At 32.2% G+C, this 20,868-nt stretch overlaps 2 protein-coding genes across 2 annotated transcripts in view; both read right to left on the bottom strand.

Annotated features, from left to right (window-relative positions):
• LOC111699765 (histone acetyltransferase KAT7) overlaps positions 1-19,462 on the bottom strand; it is a 29,254-nt gene extending 9,792 nt beyond the window's left edge. Inside the window, exons 1-17 of the mRNA XM_023470500.1 lie at positions 19,360-19,462; positions 18,813-18,859; positions 17,226-17,313; positions 16,705-16,890; positions 16,097-16,325; positions 13,895-14,040; positions 13,022-13,110; positions 11,694-11,772; positions 10,193-10,281; positions 9,557-9,641; positions 9,151-9,220; positions 8,032-8,136; positions 6,182-6,350; positions 5,879-5,956; positions 4,278-4,369; positions 3,186-3,273; positions 1,436-1,568 (exon numbers count right to left, since the gene is read on the bottom strand). Of these exons, the coding sequence (XP_023326268.1) occupies positions 1,436-1,568; positions 3,186-3,273; positions 4,278-4,369; positions 5,879-5,956; positions 6,182-6,350; positions 8,032-8,136; positions 9,151-9,220; positions 9,557-9,641; positions 10,193-10,281; positions 11,694-11,772; positions 13,022-13,110; positions 13,895-14,040; positions 16,097-16,325; positions 16,705-16,890; positions 17,226-17,313; positions 18,813-18,859; positions 19,360-19,447 (1,861 nt within the window). The 5' untranslated portion in view covers positions 19,448-19,462. The remainder of the gene's footprint in view (positions 1-1,435; positions 1,569-3,185; positions 3,274-4,277; positions 4,370-5,878; positions 5,957-6,181; positions 6,351-8,031; positions 8,137-9,150; positions 9,221-9,556; positions 9,642-10,192; positions 10,282-11,693; positions 11,773-13,021; positions 13,111-13,894; positions 14,041-16,096; positions 16,326-16,704; positions 16,891-17,225; positions 17,314-18,812; positions 18,860-19,359) is intronic.
• A 339-nt stretch (positions 19,463-19,801) lies between these two features.
• Positions 19,802-20,868, bottom strand: part of LOC111699753 (TATA-binding protein-associated factor 172) — a 40,579-nt gene continuing 39,512 nt past the window's right edge. Inside the window, exon 43 of the mRNA XM_023470486.1 lies at positions 19,802-20,126. Within this exon, the coding sequence (XP_023326254.1) occupies positions 20,009-20,126 (118 nt within the window). The 3' untranslated portion in view covers positions 19,802-20,008. The remainder of the gene's footprint in view (positions 20,127-20,868) is intronic.

Genomic DNA, 20,868 nt, shown 5'->3' with positions numbered 1-20,868 from the left:
TTGCAGCGTCTTGCTACACACGGGCAGCCGTAGTACATTTGAATTTCCGAGCCGGGTCAACCTAGGTCCCAGTTTGTACTGTATCGCCCGAACATTGTGTTAATAAAGCAGACACTCAATATGACTAGCCGGTGCAAAAAGGTTGACGCGGTCAGACTTAAGGTTTAATTTACTTTTACTAAAGGGGCAGAGGTGCGTGTAAAGAAACTATGGAATAAATTTTGAAAATTAAACCTTTTTCAAGCTAGAAAACCCGCATATATTATTCATCCGAGAATCTGACGTACTCTTAAAATTTAAAATTTAGAGAAAAATATGAGTACATCTTTTCATGAATTATTGAAACCTTTATCTATTTCTGAAGAAAACAGAAATTTATTTTACCAACAAATTATTTTCATTTTCGTGGAATAATTCTTATAAATTGTATTCATACTCTAATAAAGGCACAATTAAAGTTCACAAAACATCATTATATAACATAAACGTAACATATAAACGTTACATAAACGTAACATATAAACGTAACATTTAAACGTAACATATAAATGTTACATTAACGTAAAATATAAACATTACATAAACGTTATATAAATGTAACATATAAATGTTACATAAACGTAACATATAAAAGTTACATAAACGTAACATATAAACATTACGTAAACATAAAATATAAACATTACGTAAACGTAACATATAAACGTTACATAAATTTTACACTAATGATGGACACCGTTTTAGTTTGTTTTTTTCTATAGTTTTACGGGGGTTGGATTAAAATAAAAATACAGAGCAAATAATTGAACTTTAGTAGTTGGAACATTTTAAAACCTTGTTATCAAACGGTTGTTCTGAAAGAAAAATAAAAGGAAAAAACGAGCAAAATAAATTTTGGAATTTGTACAACTTCTCAGATTTTGATAGAACCTAAAAAATTCAAAAACCTTAAAAGTTTACAACAAACCAAGTTAAAGTTCAACTGAAAATTTAGAATTATAAAACTGATAAATGAATTTAGATAACTTATTTCCAATATATAAAAAATATTTATTTTCTCCACAATGACAATTTATTCAAGGTGTTTGCATGGCTTAAATACTGAAAATTAATAATTTAGAAAAAAATGTTGGCTTAAAAGTATTAGAGGCTAAATGGAACATGCCAGTAGTAGTCAATTCCCCCCCTCCTTTATCTTCAGGGGGAGGGAGGGGGGAATGTAAATTGTAGATCTCAAGACGATATGAATAGTCAAAACCATGGTAATAATTCTTTTCTAAGATTTCGAGAAGAGGGTGGGGAAGGAGGGGAGAGTGGGGACAGACCAAATAATATAAATATAGATAGTCCTGTTTTTCTAAACCAATCCTGGAACTCTTAAGCGAATTACTTAAATTAATTAGTCTGGTAATTAAGACAATAATTAACTAATTACCTTCCGAGTCTGCTGTTGTCATCACATAGAAGAGGAATGGTTCTACGTCGTAATATAAAGTTTTATGGTCCAGGAAACTTTTAGCAATAAGGCAGAGATTTTGGCAATATTGCTTATACTTCTTCCCGCATACCTAGACACAAAATATGAAGATTTTAGTAATTAGGCAGAGATTTTGGCAATATTGCTTATACTTCTTCCCGCATACCTAGACACAAGATAAGAAAGATTTATAATGAAGGATGAATACAAGGGATTTTGGCAATATTGCTTATACTTCTTCGCATACCTAGACACAAAATATGAAGGATATAGAATGAAGGATGAATACAGGGGATTTTGGCAATATTGCTTATACTTCTTCGCATACCTAGACACAAAATATGAAGGATATAGGATGAAGGATGAATACAGAGGGTTTTTGACAATATTGCTTATACTTCTTCCCGCATACCTAGACACAAGATAAGAGAGATATATAATGAAGGATGAATACAAGGGATTTTGGCAATATTGCTTATACTTCTTCGCATACCTAGACACAAAATATGAAGGATATATAATGAAGGATGAATACAGGGGATTTTGACAATATTGAAATGGATAGGTTATACTTTCGTAGTTGGCAATAAAAGAATCCTTCATTGTCAGCCTGTGGATAGGTTACTGCAATACATATACATCCCAGTTCTATTTTGAATTAAGAATCTGGTAAATTATTGATCTAATGAACCGGGCATTTATGAACTAATATCAGGCAAAAGTACATAAAATGATCATCCTAGGTTTGAGGTTAACGCAGAAAAATGTACAATGAAGATTCTATGATCTAGGATATAGTATTATGGATGCAGGATCTAAAATATAGGATCTAGAATGTAGGATGAAAGATCTTATATATAGGATGTATGATTAAAGGGATTTAGGATGAAGGATGTAGGATGAAGATTAAGAATGTAGGATTAAGATATATGATGTGTGATGAAGGATGAAGATCTTAGAAAACTGATGAAGGAAGTAGAATCTTAGATATGGGATGTAGGATAAAAGTTCCAGCAAGTAGAATGTAGTATCTCGTATGAAAGATCTGGGATGTAGGATCTAGACTGTAGGAGGATGAAGGATCCAAAATTATAGGATGTAGTTCGGCAGGATGAATGATCTAGGATCTGGGATGTATGATTGCAAAATTCTTAAATTAAAGAATATATCTCAGACAAACCCCAAATTCAACCTTAAACTCGAAGTGTCTTTACAGTCTCGTCTTCTGTAGGAAACCCTGTAGATCATCATTTCATTTTAATTGGGATCTTGATCTCATTATCTACTGTGATCACTTTTGATCTGAGGCTCTATAAAAACTATACCTTTAATTCCCTATCTTCAATATAGTTAATCATCCCTAATCAAAGCTTCCTCCAACCCCTGACTGGGTATGATTACCATGCGGGATATCATGAGCTTAAACTATAGGGTGTCCCACATCAAATTAGATCGCGTCAATGGGTCTAAATTACGATTTGGGGGACAAATCAGAAAATTTAAGAAAAATGAATAATTTTGAAAATTTAATAAGGCTAATAGAATTTTTTTTTGGGCAGAAAATGCTAGATTTTTCGAGTAATTATGTGCGTATTTAGGTGTTAAAGATTGGAGATAATCTAATATGATATGGAACGCTCTGTAGTATGCAGATTAACTAAAGATTGAGAATTAGCATCGATGAGTTCCCAGATCTTGGTAAAATTACCTCAAAAACTGATAATTTGTCTTTCCTATATATTTCATCACCAGGGGGATGTTTCCAAACACACTTAGCAGAATGCCGTTGCATCACACTAAAATATACAATATTGTTATATTGAGAATTTTGTTCAATAACTGTTGGAATTCTTCTTTGCTTTAAATGCAGGTATTCAATATCTAACAAAATCAAAACGATGACATCAGCATATAAAAATAGGATTTATTTCTAAAAAAGTGTGTGCCTCACAGATGCGTTTTTTGTGTGTGTATTTGATATGCCAGAAGAGTCACCTAATTTTATTCAGATTATTTCGAGGATTTGAGAAATTAGGCGAGAAGTAGTGATGGGCATCAATTATGCAGACAAACAAAATTTGTTGGTGAACGATGGTGTCAAAAAATTAACAAACGTTAAACGAACAAATTGGATCGTTCAAAGAAACAAAAAATAAAAAAACTAGTTTTTAAAAACGACCGACTTTTTTTCAAATGAACATAAGAAAATGCAATTGTTTTATTATTGAACGAAAGGTTTGACTGACAAACGATTTAGGTAAAAGATGGTCCACTAAAGTAATAGATGGAAAATCATTTTTTTACAACGACTGAAAAAAAGAACGAAATGGGTCGTTAACTGACGATGAACGAACGAATTTAATGAACATGTCCATCTCTTGAGGCAAGAAGAGTACTTCTTTTCGGTAACTAACTAATTAGATTCTCGTTTTTCCAGGGTTAAAATTACTTTGGTAGAGGACCTACTATTGCAAATACCAAGTTTTCAAACTGTAGATAGTAATACGGATCCAGGTAGTTCAAATGGATGCAATGGATTTTGAATTCTTGCTAGTTTGCTAGTCACTCCCTTTACACGTAGGTATAAATATTTTTATAATGATTATCAAATCTATATAATAAAACAAGACATTCATATATATTATAATGTTGTCCATAGCCGGCCAAACTGCTGGACCGATTGGGCTGATATTGTTTATGGACACTCATGGGTAGCCGGGGGGGTGCTGAAGGCTAAAAAAATTCGAAATATTTTAAAATTTTTCAGCTAGTAATTAATAAACTATTAATACGTTTGTACCTATAAGCCTTCATATACTTCAGACAGAATTCACAAATGTAGATTTTGGGGAGAACTGTGTATTCGTCCGGGTAGGGACTCTGATACCAGACCTATCAAATATAAAGTAGATTTACATCACATTTCTATATTTTATGTTTTCTGTTTGGGTGTATGTCAGTTCATAACTCATGAACCAATTGACCGAGTTGCATGTGTTTACCTTGGTTTAAAAATTCTAAACTGAGTGATTTGTCAAGAAGGTTTATTTTCAAGGTAAGACGCTCATACAATACGTACAGTGCTTGACCGAGTTGCATGTGTTTACCATGGTTTAAAAATTCTAAACTGAGTGATTTGTCAAGAAGGTTTATTTTCAAGGTAAGACTGGGCGCTCATACAATACCAGTGCTTGTGACCGAGTTGCATGTGTTTACCTTGGTTTAAAAATTCTAAACTGAGTGATTTGTCAATAAGGTTTATTTTCAAGGTAAGACTGGGCGCTCATACAATACGTACAGTGCAGCACACTAAGTAAGAGATAACTGATTTTAAATTTTCTTTTAAAATTCATCGTTTTCTCCAGAGCTGTACCCTGTTAATTTCATTATTTAGTTGCTGCACAAATTACTTGTTTTTGTTTTACTTCCCAAAATATGCGAAGGCCTAGAATTTCTTCTGGAATCTTGGGGCTAAGGTATTCCAACCATCGTACACTTAAGATTCCTCTCAGATTGTTCTGCAAACCTACTCAACTAGCATTGATGATACAAAACCTCAAAAATTTAAATATTTAACTTCTCAGGATTATATGTTGACTTCATAAATGAAAAAATTAACAATTTAATCCTGTTAAAGATTGGTTTTTCTTATGCAAGTTGCTTATTTCTAAATCAAGAACTAACAGAAAATAACTTTTAATAATTTCAAATTACAAAAATCAAAATTAGCGAAAACCCTGTTAAACACTTTCAATATTACGAAATAAAGAAAAATCTTGATATAGCCAACTAGCCGCCTTTAAGAGTATGATGTAAATGAGCACCTGCTCCAATACTTTAATCAAACAGTTGGTAACCCTAATAACTTCTTTTTTAACTGCAAGAGATTATATTTAACAAGTTCAGTACGATTTGCCAATCCTTTACCACTTACCCCCATTGACAATATCTTTACCAACTACATCCATTAACCATCTATTTACCACCTACCTCCATTAACCATCTATTTACCACATATACCTCCATAAACAATACCCTTTACCACTTACCTCCATTAACAATTTCTGTACTATCTACCTCCATTGACAATCTCTTTACCACCTACATCCATTAACAATTTCTTTACCACCTACCTCCATTAACAATTCCTCTACCACCTACTTTCATTAACAATCCCTATACCACTTACTTCTATTAAAAATCCCTTTACCACCTACCCCCATTAACAATCCCTTTACCACCTACCTTAATTGACAATCTCTTTACCACCTACCTCCATTAACTATTCTTTTACCATCTACCTCCATTAACAATCCTTTTACCACCTACCTCAATTTACAATCCCTTTACCACCTACCTCCATTAAGAATCTCTTTACCATCTACCTCCATTAAACCTTACCTCCATTTGGAATCGTCCCATCTCTATATACTTGGTTCCCTTGACGTCTGGTAACCCCTTCAGCTGTTCTTCAATTTTCTTAACAAACAGAAGAATATGCATGACGAAGAAATATATCAAGATGAATTCTGGATTGTTTAAAGGGACTCTAAGCATTTTTCAAGCGACCTTTCTCCACATTAATGACTAGCAGAAAGTTTAAAAGGTACCGATGTGAATCGGACATACTATAAATGGACGGTCACTTACAATAGAAAAAGAAAAATTAAAAATAATAAAATTATAAAAATCAAGATGGCCGACCTCACTGGCTTGAGCCTGTGCTTCTCGGAATAGTGCGAGGTCAAACTCCGAGGTTAGCCCTTCAAGAGGCCGTTCTCTCTCCGTGATCGGAACGTCCTCATCCTCGTCCTCGTCCTGGGACATCCACTCGTCCTTTACCTTCCGCTCCTCCATCACACGCTCATAATATCTAAACAAGAATTTGTTTCTCAAGAAGTGAATAGGCATATTAAAAAAATGTTATTTGACGCCTACATCTCCAATTAACCCTCTAAAAGTTAATATAAATATTGTATATTTTTGTACATGCTTAATCTTTTTCCGTTTAACGTACTAAACTTGAAAACTGCAAAAATCCATTAATTTGTTACTTTGCACCTCTGTTTCTCTAAATTTAACTAGAAATATCTGAGTTATTGTATACTTTCAAAAATTAGTATTATTCATTATATTGTAAACATATCAAAAATAATTAGGTGGAGATACTACCCAAACAGCGAAAGCTAATCTCTTGATTGCTATAACACATACATTAAATATAGTAACAATATATAAATAGCATTTTGCCTTAATATTATAACCTTAGTGCATTTTCAGCAAAAACCTATGTCTTTGTTGACCATAAACCTATCTTCTAACCCCGCCCTCACGCAATGTCGTCTTAACCAGCCTCAAATCCAAACCAAACAATTTCTCTGACTCTACCTCTCTACCCTGGTAAAGAAAAATCGAAACAGTGAAATGTTTTACTAGTGAAAGACCAAATCCATAAATTACTTTGCAATCCATAGTAAATTCCACTTGAACAACCGGGTTTATATATTTTCAGAAGTGTTTACAAATGTTTTTAACTATTCCATCAAACCCTCAGATCCTTAATCACTCCTTTTTACTCCAACACGAAATACTGGTAAGTTATTAATATATAATTAATATAATAATAAGTTGAAAATTAAATATTCAACTAAAGTAATTCATTGTAATTTATTTTTGTTAACATTGTCATTTAATTTTTATTGCAGGTTTGAAATATATCAGTTTACGTGTATGTTTGCAACTATCTGTGTCCTGAGTTGGGGAGATTAGTCAACAAGCCTACCTATCAAGTAATCAACCAGACTCTCAGTCTATCATTACCGACGCCTGCCTATTGTTTTACAATCTTATCTTAATGATACTCTTTCTGACACTGATAATTTTTCTCCCTTATATCTCCAGCCTTACAAATTTGATATTTTTATTTAACTAATAGCATGCGAATTTCAATTTAAAAGGACTGTTAGGGTATTTTCAAATGATCCTCCATTCAAAGATGACAATGCCAGATTTACAAAGGTACCCTTGAAACCTTGTTTTCTGATTTAAAGATTTGGAAGATGTCGTTGTTTTTCTAAATCATTAAAGTCTTAATATCTGTGAGCTTCTCCATTGCTTCTTACACACAAGAAAGGAAAAATTCCTCTCACTTTTAAATCGCAAATGCAAATGAACAGTTTTAAGAAACATAAACATTGATTTATAATTCATAGCTTTTGAGGACATCGTTGTGAATTGGTTATGGCTTTCTTTGCATTGAGGGTCACTTGAAATTACGCTTACAGTCCCTTTAACAAAGGAATAGATTACTCACCTCATACTCTTATATTCTCTTTCTATATCTTTATTCTATTCTGTAAACCCAAACTTTAATAATTTAAGACAATTTTTTTGAAATTTTAATCGGTTAAATTCTTATAAGGATTCACATTTGAGGTTCTGTTCAGTCACTTTACACCTTTTTAGATACAAACAGAGAGCAGGACAGAAAAGGCAGAAATATTTTTAAAATGCAAAAATACTTATTATTGAAGATTCTAGATCTAGTATGTTACCTTTTCTGATCTGCATTGGGGGAAAGAAGAGGCGATCTGGAGGCGTTTAATAGTAGAGCTTTCTTACGAGCTGAACATTTCTTTTGATATTCTTTCATCTTCTCCCTTAGAAATATATTATTATCTAGTTTACCTGTTTTCAGTTCCATAAATAAAATAGCAGTAAACAGAGACAGTATTAAAGTGTTAAGAATTAAATGTTTAAAAAAAATATTTTTTTCTTTTGAAAACAATTATTTTGCATCAGATTAATACCGAATGTTCAAACTTGTTTAAAATTGGCCACAAGAATGATAGAAAGTTCTAGTTTACACTATTGGATTAGACATTTTTAGAAGATATAACAAAATGTCAAAATCGTTAATATTGGTTTAAAGTTGAGTCTCTACCTTATACTTATTTTGGAATTGCCTGAAAGAGTATCAGAGAAAATAGAAGAAAACCTTAATATGTTTTAGATTTCCTAGCTGTAACTTTTTTGGCGATATTTTAATGAAATTGAAATTATTTTTTATAAGACTTAATCTCATTTTAAATTGATCAGAAGAGTTTAATTTTGATCAGAAGAATTTAGAACCTTATCTCAATTTTCGACACCAGAAAGTATTAGAAAAACTTTCGTAGGTTGACCGTATCTTTTGTTTGGTGATGAAATCGTCTTTTTTTCTGACCTTACTTAATTTGACATAATTGAAAATATTTTTTAACATAGATTTTTATCAGAAGAGGTTTTGGGCCCTTTTTGGACCTTTTCTCAATATTCGATTTTTCCAGGACTATTTTTCTGAGTAAGATTTGATTTTTTTGGAATCGGATTCTAATACCCCATTATACAACCGTTTTTCAGTTACAAAAATTCGACCTTATGGGTCGATCCGTAGCAAGGTGAATGGTGGCACTGCATGTATTTTACTTCAAGACATCAAAATATATTAAAAAAATAATAACAGACTACTTTTTGATGTCAAACATTGTGTTACAAATTGTTAAAGCCATGGGGATGAACTGGGTGTCGTTTCCTGTAGAGTGGCCTTTTTGACACAGATGGTCGTTTGCTGCAAAGACGATTATAGAAATACCACGCGGGGAACCACGGGAACAAATTTTAATTGAACTGACCTGCAAAGCAGCTCTGTAGTATTATGGTAGGTGGGACAACTATCATGGGTAAAATGTCTTTCAAGCTTTCCTGCAATATAATATAGGTTAACCTTGAGTTGAGTCGAGTCGAGTCTCAAGTCAAGTCTCAAGTCAAGTCTCAAGTCAAGTCTCAAGTCAAGTCTCAAGTCAAGTCTCAAGTCAAGTCTCAAGTCAAGTCTCAAGTCAAGTCTCAAGTCTCAAGTCTCAAGTCTCAAGTCTCAAGTCTCAAGTCTCAAGTCTCAAGTCTCAAGTCTCAAGTCTAGTCTCAAGTCTCAAGTCTCAAGTCTCAAGTCTCAAGTCTCAAGTCTCAAGTCTCAAGTCTCAAGTCTCAAGTCTCAAGTCTCAAGTCTCAAGTCAAGTTAAGTCAAGTCTAAGTTAAGTTTACCTGAAAGATGACCCTTAGAATTACAGCCTGGAACTGGACAACTTCGCTTCTCAATTGGATCATATTGGGGTCGAGGCTTTGTACTCTATAATCTCAATTCTTAGACATTAATAATAACAATAGTAATACTAATACTACTTCTAATACTAATACTAATACTAATACTAATACTAATACTAACACTAATACTAACACTAACACTAACACTAACACTAAATAGACAAAAGGGAAGGTAATGGAGAAAAAATAATAGACAAAGAAATTTACAAAAGAGAAAGGAAAGATAATAGACAAAAGAATGAGCAAGTGAGAAAGGGAAAGTGATGGAGAAAACAACGGTTATGGAAAAGAAATGAGCAAGAGAAAGGAAAGTTAAGAGAGAGAGGAATGACAAGAGAAAAAAGAAGGACAAGTTGTAGGAAAAGTAGAGAAATATGAAGGACAAGTAAGTAGAGAAATATGAAGGACAAGTTGTAGGAAAAGCAGAGAAAAAAGAAGGACAAGTTAAAGAAAAAGCAGAGAAAAAAGAAAGACAAGTTATAGGAAAAGCAGAGAAAAGAAATAAATGAAGAATAAGCAAAGAAAGAGAAGACAAAAAGGGACTGTTTCTGGTTTTAAATCTCTAGGAATGAATTCCTTTGGAATAGTTGGTCTTGAAGATCGCTTAGTTGGGCTCCTTCCTCCATCATCTTGTTCAGATTCTGATTCAGATTCATCCTTCTTACCTGAGGTAAAAACTTATGTATTCTAAATCAGTTTCCATCCACGTTATAGCAACTATAAGCGTAATTTTAAGTGACCCTTTATCCAAAGGTGGCAATGTACGATTCACAACGATGCTCTTGAAAGTTGTGTCTGATTAACCCTATTCCTGCTGGGGGGGGGGTCAATTTGACCCCCCCCCCTGTAGTTTTTTTTTACATAACTCAAAAAGTATTGGTCTGAGGCTGTTGAAATTTTCTGACTTTTCTTACATACCCAAAGCCCTCCCTTTAGGCCTAAAACCGAACTTTAATACTAACTGCCTGAGTCCTCAGGCACACTGCCTGAATGACTGCTTTTGCCTGTAACAAACTAAATCTTTGTTTTACCCACTTTCACTTGTCAGATTTTGATAAAATTTAGCTTTTTGGAAAGCCTATGACATATGGAAACGGATTGCACAAGTTTTGCGAAAAAAAAATTGCAAATTTTTGCAAACAACCTGTCAAAGGAAATTTGCACATTTTTAGTTTTTCTTGATTAAGAATCAGGTTATTTAAAATTTTGCAAAAATTTTAAATAACCTGCATATTTGAAATGGCATGGTCAAGGGCTTTTCAAAAATGTATAGTTTTTCATTTTTTGGACAAATTTATTTTTGCAAACATGTTTACTGTATAACTGGATTTTGCGATAAAAAATTCAATTTTTGCAAATTTGCAAATTTTTTGGCAGATTCTAAAATTAGAGCACAAGAGCTTTCTAATGATGTATCATTTGTCATATTTGGACATAAAACATGGGATTTAGAGGGGGGGGGGTCAAATTGACCCAACCCCCCCAGCATATCCTGGTTTTCAAGTACCCAAGCAGGGATAGGGTTAAGTAAGAATTAAATATTAATGTTTACTTAATTTTGGTTTTCCCACATTTCTACTGTAAAAAAATATATAGGAATATGTAGGAAAATTTAACATTATAAACCTAAAAAATGGCAGGTTTCAAGGGTGCTATTGTGAATCGGGCATTGTCATCTTAATATGGAGGGTTACTTCAAATATTACTCCAAGTTTATTGTTATTACTATTAAATTACTATTAAATTAAGTGCAGAAGAAAATAGATTGTGGTAAGAAAATTCAAATAAATTAATGAAGCTATGGATTTACTAATCCTTTTTCGAATCAATGGATTAACTAAGCCTGATAAAAACCATTCATCAGCTTATCCTGATCAAACATAATGGATCAGCTAATCCTGATCCATATCAATGGAGGAACTAATATTGATAAAAAGAATTAAGTATATCGTGATCTGAAGCAAAGGATTAATAAATTTTGCTTTAAGTAAAAGAATCGATCGACTAATTTCCAGATAATGGATTAACTAATCCTGTTCTAAAACAATGGATTAAATACTCCTGATGGTAAACTGACCTGTGACATGAACAGATTTCTTAACAACTGTTCCTCTTGTCTGCTTTCTCGTGTTAGGTCGTTCAACCTTGGTACTCGCCTAGTCAATAGTTATCAAATTATCGATTGCTTCCAGAATCCAGACGGGTAAAAATACATCATGACTGAAACAGATCCACCTGTCCAATACAAATTGCATTAGTTTTTTTTCAATAGTCCAAAAAAGTGCCCCTTGGAACTGAACCCACGCAGGGTACATTTACTTGTATTAAAAACCTTTTAAATTTAAAATAGTAAGTCTGCTTCAACCACCAATGATAAGATTATGAAAACATATTAAAATTTAATTTTATAAAGTCTTTACTATTCTAAATTATGAAAGTTGATTATTCCATTGAATCCTTCAGCGAAATCATCTCCTTCATAAACCATTCTTGGAGTTGAGTATAATTCCACTTCTCTCGTAATGATAATAATAAAAATAATAAAAATAATGTAATAAAAAAATAATAATAAACAATCAACTACAGTTGTCGTCGTGTATATCAATACAATAAAGATTAAAGATGTCGTTTGATTTCAATTATGATTTTTAGCAAGCATTGATATTGGATACACATAAACATGGAAACAAAGAGGAGCTCTACTATTACTTGTAAGATTCTAAAAAGCTTGCTAGAAATCAAAACTTAATCGAAAAGTTGTCTACATTATATTGATAAAAACGCCAACCATAGAAATCAAGGTCGAGCCCCATTCAGAGAAAGGACGGAAATCACTTTTGAGTTGATAAATGACACAAGCCTAGCAGAACCAGATAACAATAAAGTTCTTGTCGTCTTTCTTTTTCTTAAATTAAACTCAGCTAAGGATTTATGTACAACAAATTACGAAATCCTTGCGATAATACTTTTGTAAAAGGAAGAACAGAGACGACTTTTATTATACATTTTATGGTTCTCACTGTACAATTGTCTTCTAGTCTTTTTGTTGACTGTACAAGTTGCTCTGGAACGTACCAAACATCTAGAAAAGGCAGCAAACAACAACTAGAGAAGGTGCCAAACAACTAGAAATAAACCAAACAATTAGAGAACGAATTAAACATCTAGAGAAGGTACCAAACATCTTGAGAAGGTACCAAACAACTAGAGACGGTACCAAACAACTAGAGAAGTTAGTAAACAACAAGAGAGGGAAACAAACAACTAGAGGAGGTACTAAACAACTAGAAAAGGTACTAAACAACAAGAGAAGGAACCAAACAACAAGAGAAGGTTCACCAAACAATTAGAGAAGGTTCACCAAACAATTAGAAAAGGTACCAAACATCCATTTCACAAATTCACCTGTTTTGGACTGCTGTGGGATTGTTTGCTAGGTTTCTTTTTTGTCTGTTTGTTTGAAGTGTCGGATTCTACACTCGAGTGTTCACTATCTGAATATATTATATTCAACAGAAACAACGAAGGAAATTGAGAAAATTTTGATTTTTTCAAAACATAAAATGATGATATCTTCCTCACTGTTGAAAATGACAATTTTATGAATTCAAATATTTTGAAAAAAAGTTCTTTTTAAACTGTAGTGCCCTAATAAATTAGAATAATATGACAAAAAGTAAACAAATATAATACCATTTTAAAAACTAGTGTTATCAAATATTTACAAAATTCAACAACGATAATTTTTATCCTGAGAGAAAGTACAATGAGATAAAAGCAGTGGTAGGCGATTATATTAATACACTGAAGACAACTTTTGATTTCAATTTTAATTCAGATCAAGCTAATAAACAGTACATGGATACACATAAACATAGAAGACAGGAGAAACTATCAATTAAAAAAAGCTTTTTTTTGATTACTTGTAAACTTAAACTTCGAAAAAAGCTTGTTAACAATCATAACTTAAATAAAAAGTCGTCTTCATTGATATGATAAAATGATAAATCGCCTACCACTGTAAAAAGGGCGTAAGCGCTCTTCAATTTACCTGGCAGTTGCCTGAAGAAGTCAGGCGCACTTGCCGCATTGAATTACAAAAAAGAGAGAGATTAGTATATATTTTAGGGTTAGTTTAGGTTAAGACGCTTTCCGGGCCGAGCGTTGCGGCTAGGACAGGCTTTAGGGCCGATAACCGCGGCTAGAACAGTCTCTATCTCTGTCTTAAAATTCAACGCGGAAAGCGCGCTTAAGTCCTTTGGAATTCTGCCGTTTTACCTTGGCTAATTTTACTGATGTCCCCCTCGCTCTCTAAGCTTGAATGTCTGGTTCGGATACGATCTGTTTTCTTTTCCTGCTTCTTGAAACTAGATTCTTTCTTCAAGTCAAGCTTTTTAGGACTTTTCACCTTCTCACTCTTCAACCTAATAAGATAGAGTTGAGCACATACAGAACATATCATCACATAACATATTAAAACAGAACATATCAAAATACAAAATATGTCAAAACCAAAGATTTCAAAAACATAACATATGAAAACAAAACATATCATCACAAAACATATTAAAACAGAACATATCCAACCTCTAAACATATCAAAACCAAACATTTCAATAACATAACAAAACATATCATCACAAAAAATATAAAACAAAACATATCATCACAAAACATATAAAAAAACATATCATCACAAAACATATAAAACACAACATATCATCACAAAACATAAAAAACAAAACATATCATCACAAAACATATAAAACACAATATATCATCACAAAACATATAAAACAAAACATATCATCACAAATCATATAAAACACAATATATCATCACAAAACATATAAAACAAAACATATCATCACAAAACATATAAAACACAACATATCATCACAAATTATATAAAACAAAACATATCACAAAACATATAAAACAAAAAATATCATCAAAAAACATATATAACAAAACATATCATCACAAAACATATAAAACACAATAAATCATCACAAAAAATATAAAACTCAACATATCATCACAAAACATATAAAACAAAACATATCATCACAAAACATATAAAACAAAACATATCATAACAAAATATATAAAACAAAACATATCATCACAACACATGTTAAACAAAACATATCATCACAAAATAAAACATGTCAAAACCAACCATTTTAATAAAATTAAACATTTTATCAAGACTGTGAAAGTTTAAGCACGGAAGCAACTTATGTTCACTTTTGAAAGGGAAAAAACCTAATTTAATTAGTTTTTTTTTGCATTGGATTTGTTTTGTGTTTGATATGATGAGTATTTAGATTTTAGCGATATTTTTTCTGTAATTATTTCAGAAATTGAGTGTTTAATTTAAGTTTTGTATCTGATATGGTCTACTTTTGATACTTTTTGTACTAATTAAATGGGATCTCTTTATTCATTTTATTCCAGTCGTTGTCCTAATGAATAATTATAAGCCAAGAAATGAGAAAATCAATTTCAAATGGAAACTAAAAAAACTTTCGGATTATTATGATTCGGAAATTTCATCAAATCAAGCAAATGAATTTTAAAAACATTAATTTAATTCTAAACCAATATTAGAAACAACGTGGATGGGAGAAATCTTAATTTGTATCAATGGATTGGTAACCTGGACATTGAGACATCTGAATCTGTATCAATGGATTGGTAACCTGGTCATGGAGAAATCTGAATCTGTATCAATGGATTGGTAACCTGGACATTGAGACATCTGAATCTGTATCACTGGATTGGTTACCTAGTACGGAGAAATCTGAATCTGTATCAATGGATTGGTTACCTGGTCATGGAGAAATCTAAATCTGAATCAATGGATTGATATTACATGGACATGAAGACATATGAATCCATATCAATGGATTGGTTACTTAGACATGGAGACATCTGAATCTGTATCAATGGATTGGTTACTTAGACATGCAGACATCTGAATCTGTATCACTGGATTGGTTACTTAGACATGGAGACATCTGTATCTGTATCAATGGATTGGTAACCTGGACATTGAGACATCTGTATCTGTATCAATGGATTGGTAACCTGGACATTGAGACATCTGAATCTGTATCAATGGATTGGTAACCTGGACATGGAGACATCTGAATCTGTATCAATGGATTGGTAACCTGGTCATGGAGAAATCTAAATTTGTATCAATGGATTAGTAACCTGGACATGGAGACATCTGAATTCATATACATGGATTGGTAACCTGGACATGGAGAAATCTGAATTTGTATCAATGGATTGGTTACCTGGTCATGGAGAAATCTGAATTTGTATCATTGGATTGGTAACCTGGACATGGAGACGTCTGAATCTGTATCAATGGATTGGTAACCTGGACATGGAGACATCTGAATATGTATTATTGGATTGCTAACCCGGGCATGGAAACATCTGAATCTGTATCAATGGATTGGTTACCTAGACATGGAGACATCTGAATCTGTATCAATGGATTGGTTTGCACTTTCCTCGCTAAACAACGATTTTTTAGACATTTTTTTCTCTGGTTTCGCGTGCTTGGATGGAGATGATTTGGTCGACTTGATGTCATCCTTCTTTTGCTTTAACTTTTCTTCTTTTTTACGAGACTTTTCAGATTTTTCCTCTTTCTCTCTCAGTTTTGATACAGAGTATATCATGGAATCGTCTGCTTAGGTTATATTGGTCACAAAATAGATTATAAAAAAATTCAACACTTGCAGTCCTAATCAATCAAAAGCAACAAGTCTACAAATTCAAATTCAAACTAGTAGAAATATCAACTGAGCAAATGGCAATGGAGAAATCTACTGACCTGAAGTTAAAAACTTCTCATCCAATGTTAAAATTTACAAAACTGGTAAAAAAAAGTCTACTTATTAGAAGCAATGATTGAACAGACTAGATGAAAAATCTACTAACCCAATCAAACAAACAGATACAAAAAACAATTTCTATAAACATTAACATTTGGATGGTAAATATTGTTTTTTTTTCTTCTCTATCTTTCTTCTCTATCATGAAAATAAAATTTGACCAATAATTTCCTAAATCAGATTCCGAGTCAAATTCAACTTTTTTGACCTTTGATGAACTCCCTTTGGACACTGGTTTAGCGGTCGCTGACTTCTTAGGAACAACCTTTGCAGTTGCAGTAGTTTTGGGGCCTGCATGCTTTTTGGAAATTGTCTTCTTTTTAGTTGCAACATCCATGTCCGAACCATGATCATTTCCTGGAAAAAAATCACAAATAAAAGATAATATTTAAAGTAAATAGACGATAGGAAAAGCTGCGGCCTCAAGTCTTCATTTTTTAATAGATAAGGATCTTCCAATATTATGAAGGTCTAATGATAAAAGTTTAAAGATTATCGTTGTACGTTGACCATTAGCAGTTAGCACTGAAATAACCTTAGGAAGCTAGGAAACAAGTTATTAATAAATACTTTCATTTTTATCAACGATGCCACTTTTGTACTCTTCAATGCTCGTATCGACGAGTCTACTTTCTATTCTACTCTAGAAGAACAGTCGTATAAACAGATTCCACAGCTTTGTGGGTTTGTACCTGATTGACTGGATTGGCTTCTACTGCGCGTGGTTGCGCCGGATTTCTTAAGTTTCTTTTTCCGGTCATCTGAACTACTTCCGGTGCTCTAGAAAAACATAACATTTTAAACCCAAAATCAATTTTGAGTTTGTTCAGAAAAATTTTATTTTATTCATTTATAGACTGACGCATACGATTCACAATGGTACTCTTTAACCCTTTCGTCTGATCTAAATGAGATTTTTCCAGTTTTCCGGCTTATAACTGATTATTTCTAACTGTGGTTTTTCTGTAAAATAGACTCACGGATTTAACGGACAGTAAGAAAATAAACAATCTTATTGTTGGTCAGATAAAGGATTAAAGAGTGACGTTTTTAATTTTAATTTTTATCAATATGACGAAATTATTTTTTTATGAACGACCTAAATAGCTCCTGATAAAAAAACGTTCAAGAACCTAGCTTGCTAAAGTAAAAACGCATAATTCAGTAATGCACTTGAACGGTAATGAACGTTTTTAATAACAAATCATAAGAAACCAAATTATTTTATTTGAACAATCAATAGAACGTTTAAGAACGGCTTAATAAAGTAAAAACGCCGCCATAATTTAACTATTCAACTTAACCATAGTGAACGGTGATACACGTTTTTAATAACAGAGTCATAAGAAATAAAACTAATTTGATTTGAACAAACAATAAAAAAACGCTTCCTTAATTCAAGAATGTATAATTTTTAAGTTACATACAGTGATAACCAGAAAACTTTGAAATAGAAAGACAACTTTATATCAATACTTAACTGTTTTTGATGTTGTTACAAAGCAAATAGTTTTACTATCAGACACATATTTTTTAAACATTTATTTTTGAACATTTTTTTTAAAAACAAAATTTTAAAAAGCAGTGAATTTTTCTTTGAACGTTTTGTCTTTTTTTTAAGCTGATCATAAATCTGTTTTCTGTTCCTCTCTTTTAGATCTACGCATTCTAATCCTTCGTAGACAAGGGAAAAATGTATTTTGTCATATATTTCTGCTTTTCTTTCTCCCTAATATTACGCATATAAATATTTGTTTTCTATACAGAGGACAGAGCTGTCAAATTTCTCTGACAAGTTATGTTGTGGATTTATGATGCAGATGTTTATTACATATGTTCTTACAGGTTGGAAAAATAAAAGTCACTGCTAAGCCGGGTTTGAAAATTCTGAGGATCTATTGTCAGAATTCCGCTATTTTAATGACAAATGGGATAAGAAAGGTTAGGCAAGGAGTGGATATTTTCGATAAAAGAATTCTTGATTCTTGTAAGTTCATTCCTGACAGTACTTCAGAATAGGGCCTCGTCTACGGCAATCTTTAACTCGCAGCCGGCAGGGTATAAACTGGTATCATAGTGCATGGTGCACATTGCACAACCTATCAGGATTCTACTTTTTATGTTTCCATTTTCCTTGTTTCTGGCAAGAGGGAGGGGGAANGGAGGGAGAAGCATAGACACATACAAAATTACTAATGAAGTAAAATGGGTCATGAGCCTAAAAGTAGTCTTCTTATTTTAGAGTTTTCTTGTAATTCTGTGAATTAGAATAATTCTACCTTTTTAGATCTTTGTGAGGAGTCGGAATCTGATGATGAATCAGAATCTAAAATATAAGATTTTTTTTGACAATATTTTGTTAATTGTTTCATCTGAATATTTTGCTTATATAAATTCCAAAATTACTTTTTCCAAAATATCAAATTTTAAGAATTCATGAATGCAAATTTTTTATGATGAATTTGAAATTTTTACAATATCAAACATACATATAAAAATTAGGCATATTGTTGTTTAAAGGGGCTGTCTCTGCGTGCCTCATGATAAAAAAGGGGCAAGCTAGAATCAAAACAGAACCCGTCAAACCTGAGTAAAAAATGCTAAAGATATCCTTGTTTTTTAATCTGAAACTCGATAATTTTCAGATGTGGTTTCTATGTAAAGTCGAGGACAACATTATCTTCCTCATCGATGCTCAGATAATGGTTTAAAGGGTACTGTTGTGAATCAGGCAACTCTATGAATGGTGCATCACTAAAAATTACGTCCCTTTAATATATTCAAATCAAATTACGTTAACAGTCCCATTATTGATAAAAAAGGTACCTGACGATGAGCTGGATGAAGACGAGCTTGAAGAACCGGAAGTTGACGAACCGGAAGTGAGGACCGGTGGCCGAGCCTTAGGCGGCATTTTGATTCTGAAAAAAATTGCTACAAATTTAGTTGAAATTTTTTTCACCAACTCACAAGGAATTGATTTTTTAAAGAATATTTTCAAAACAGAACAAAACCCAGATAAAATTTTTAAATTTTTGAATAAATGAAAACAAGTTTTTCGAAGTGCAATTTTTAGTATTTCCACAAAGACTTGCATGCAACTTTTGTGTGAAAAATGTTTGTTCAAATGAAAATTTCAGTTATTGATTGTTTGATTGATTTGTCGCTTGGCGTTGATGGTTTAGATGCTTAAAGATTCAGGATGTACTGCGCCATATCATTGATTGATTGATTGGCTATTTGACAAGTAATGGTGGCTTAGATGTTCTAAGATTAAGGATTTAATGCGCAATATCATTAATTAACTGATTGATTGATTGGCTAGTTGCCAGGCAATGGTGGTTTAGATGCTTTCAAGTTGAGGATATACTGCGCCATATCATTGATTGATTGATTGGCTAGTTGCCAGGCAATGGTGGTTTAGATGCTTTCAAGTTGAGGATATACTGCGTCATATCATTGATTTATTGATTGGCTAGTTGCCAGGCAATTGTGGTTTAGATGCTTTCAAGTTGAGGATATATTGCGCCATATCATATTCCTCTTCGTACTGGTCTTCGTCCCACAGCTCAGGCAAGTTCTCCAGGACAGACCTAAACAGTCAATCAATCAATCAATAGATCAATCAACACATCAATCAGTACATCAATCAATACATCAATCAAACAATCAAACAATCAAACAATCAATCAACCAATTTATATGATCTAATTAACACAGAATAAAGCATTTATAATCAAATCAAATCAACATAAAAAAGATCAAATCATTATAAAACTTCACTAAGAAATAATCAAAATATCAAATACACCAAGAAATGCTCTTTTAATGATTAAACCATTAAAGCTACGTAGAAACGATCAAATTATAATCAAATCAACCTAACCATCATTTATAATTTATTTTTTAAATCAATAAAATCAATCAGCGATCAAATCATTACAATGATATCTATTAATAATCAAATCCTAATAGATATAATCAATTCAAAATCAACTCAATTCAACTAATCAATCAATAAACTAATCAGACTTTGGGGAGTTTTATAATCACATCCCAATCCCAAAATGACTATAGTAAATTGGGATTGAAATAAGAAATTATAATTTGCAATCAAAAATAAAATTTACATTCAAATCTTATATATAAATCATATGTCTTCATAATTTCTTTTTAATTAAATCAACATAGAACCAATCAGTGATCAAGAAATGATAAAAATAACTGTAAAACAATAATCCAAACATCAATGAGTAAATTAATTAATCAAAAATTACAAGTTTTCAACGATAAAAAAACAATACTTTACCCAAAACAAAAGTCAATCGAAAATAG

The sequence above is a fragment of the Eurytemora carolleeae genome, unplaced genomic scaffold (assembly GCF_000591075.1).
Source record: "Eurytemora carolleeae unplaced genomic scaffold, Eaff_2.0 scaffold307, whole genome shotgun sequence".
Classification (NCBI taxonomy): Eukaryota; Metazoa; Arthropoda; class Copepoda; order Calanoida; family Temoridae; genus Eurytemora; species Eurytemora carolleeae.
This window is presented reverse-complemented; position numbering and strand designations above follow the sequence as displayed.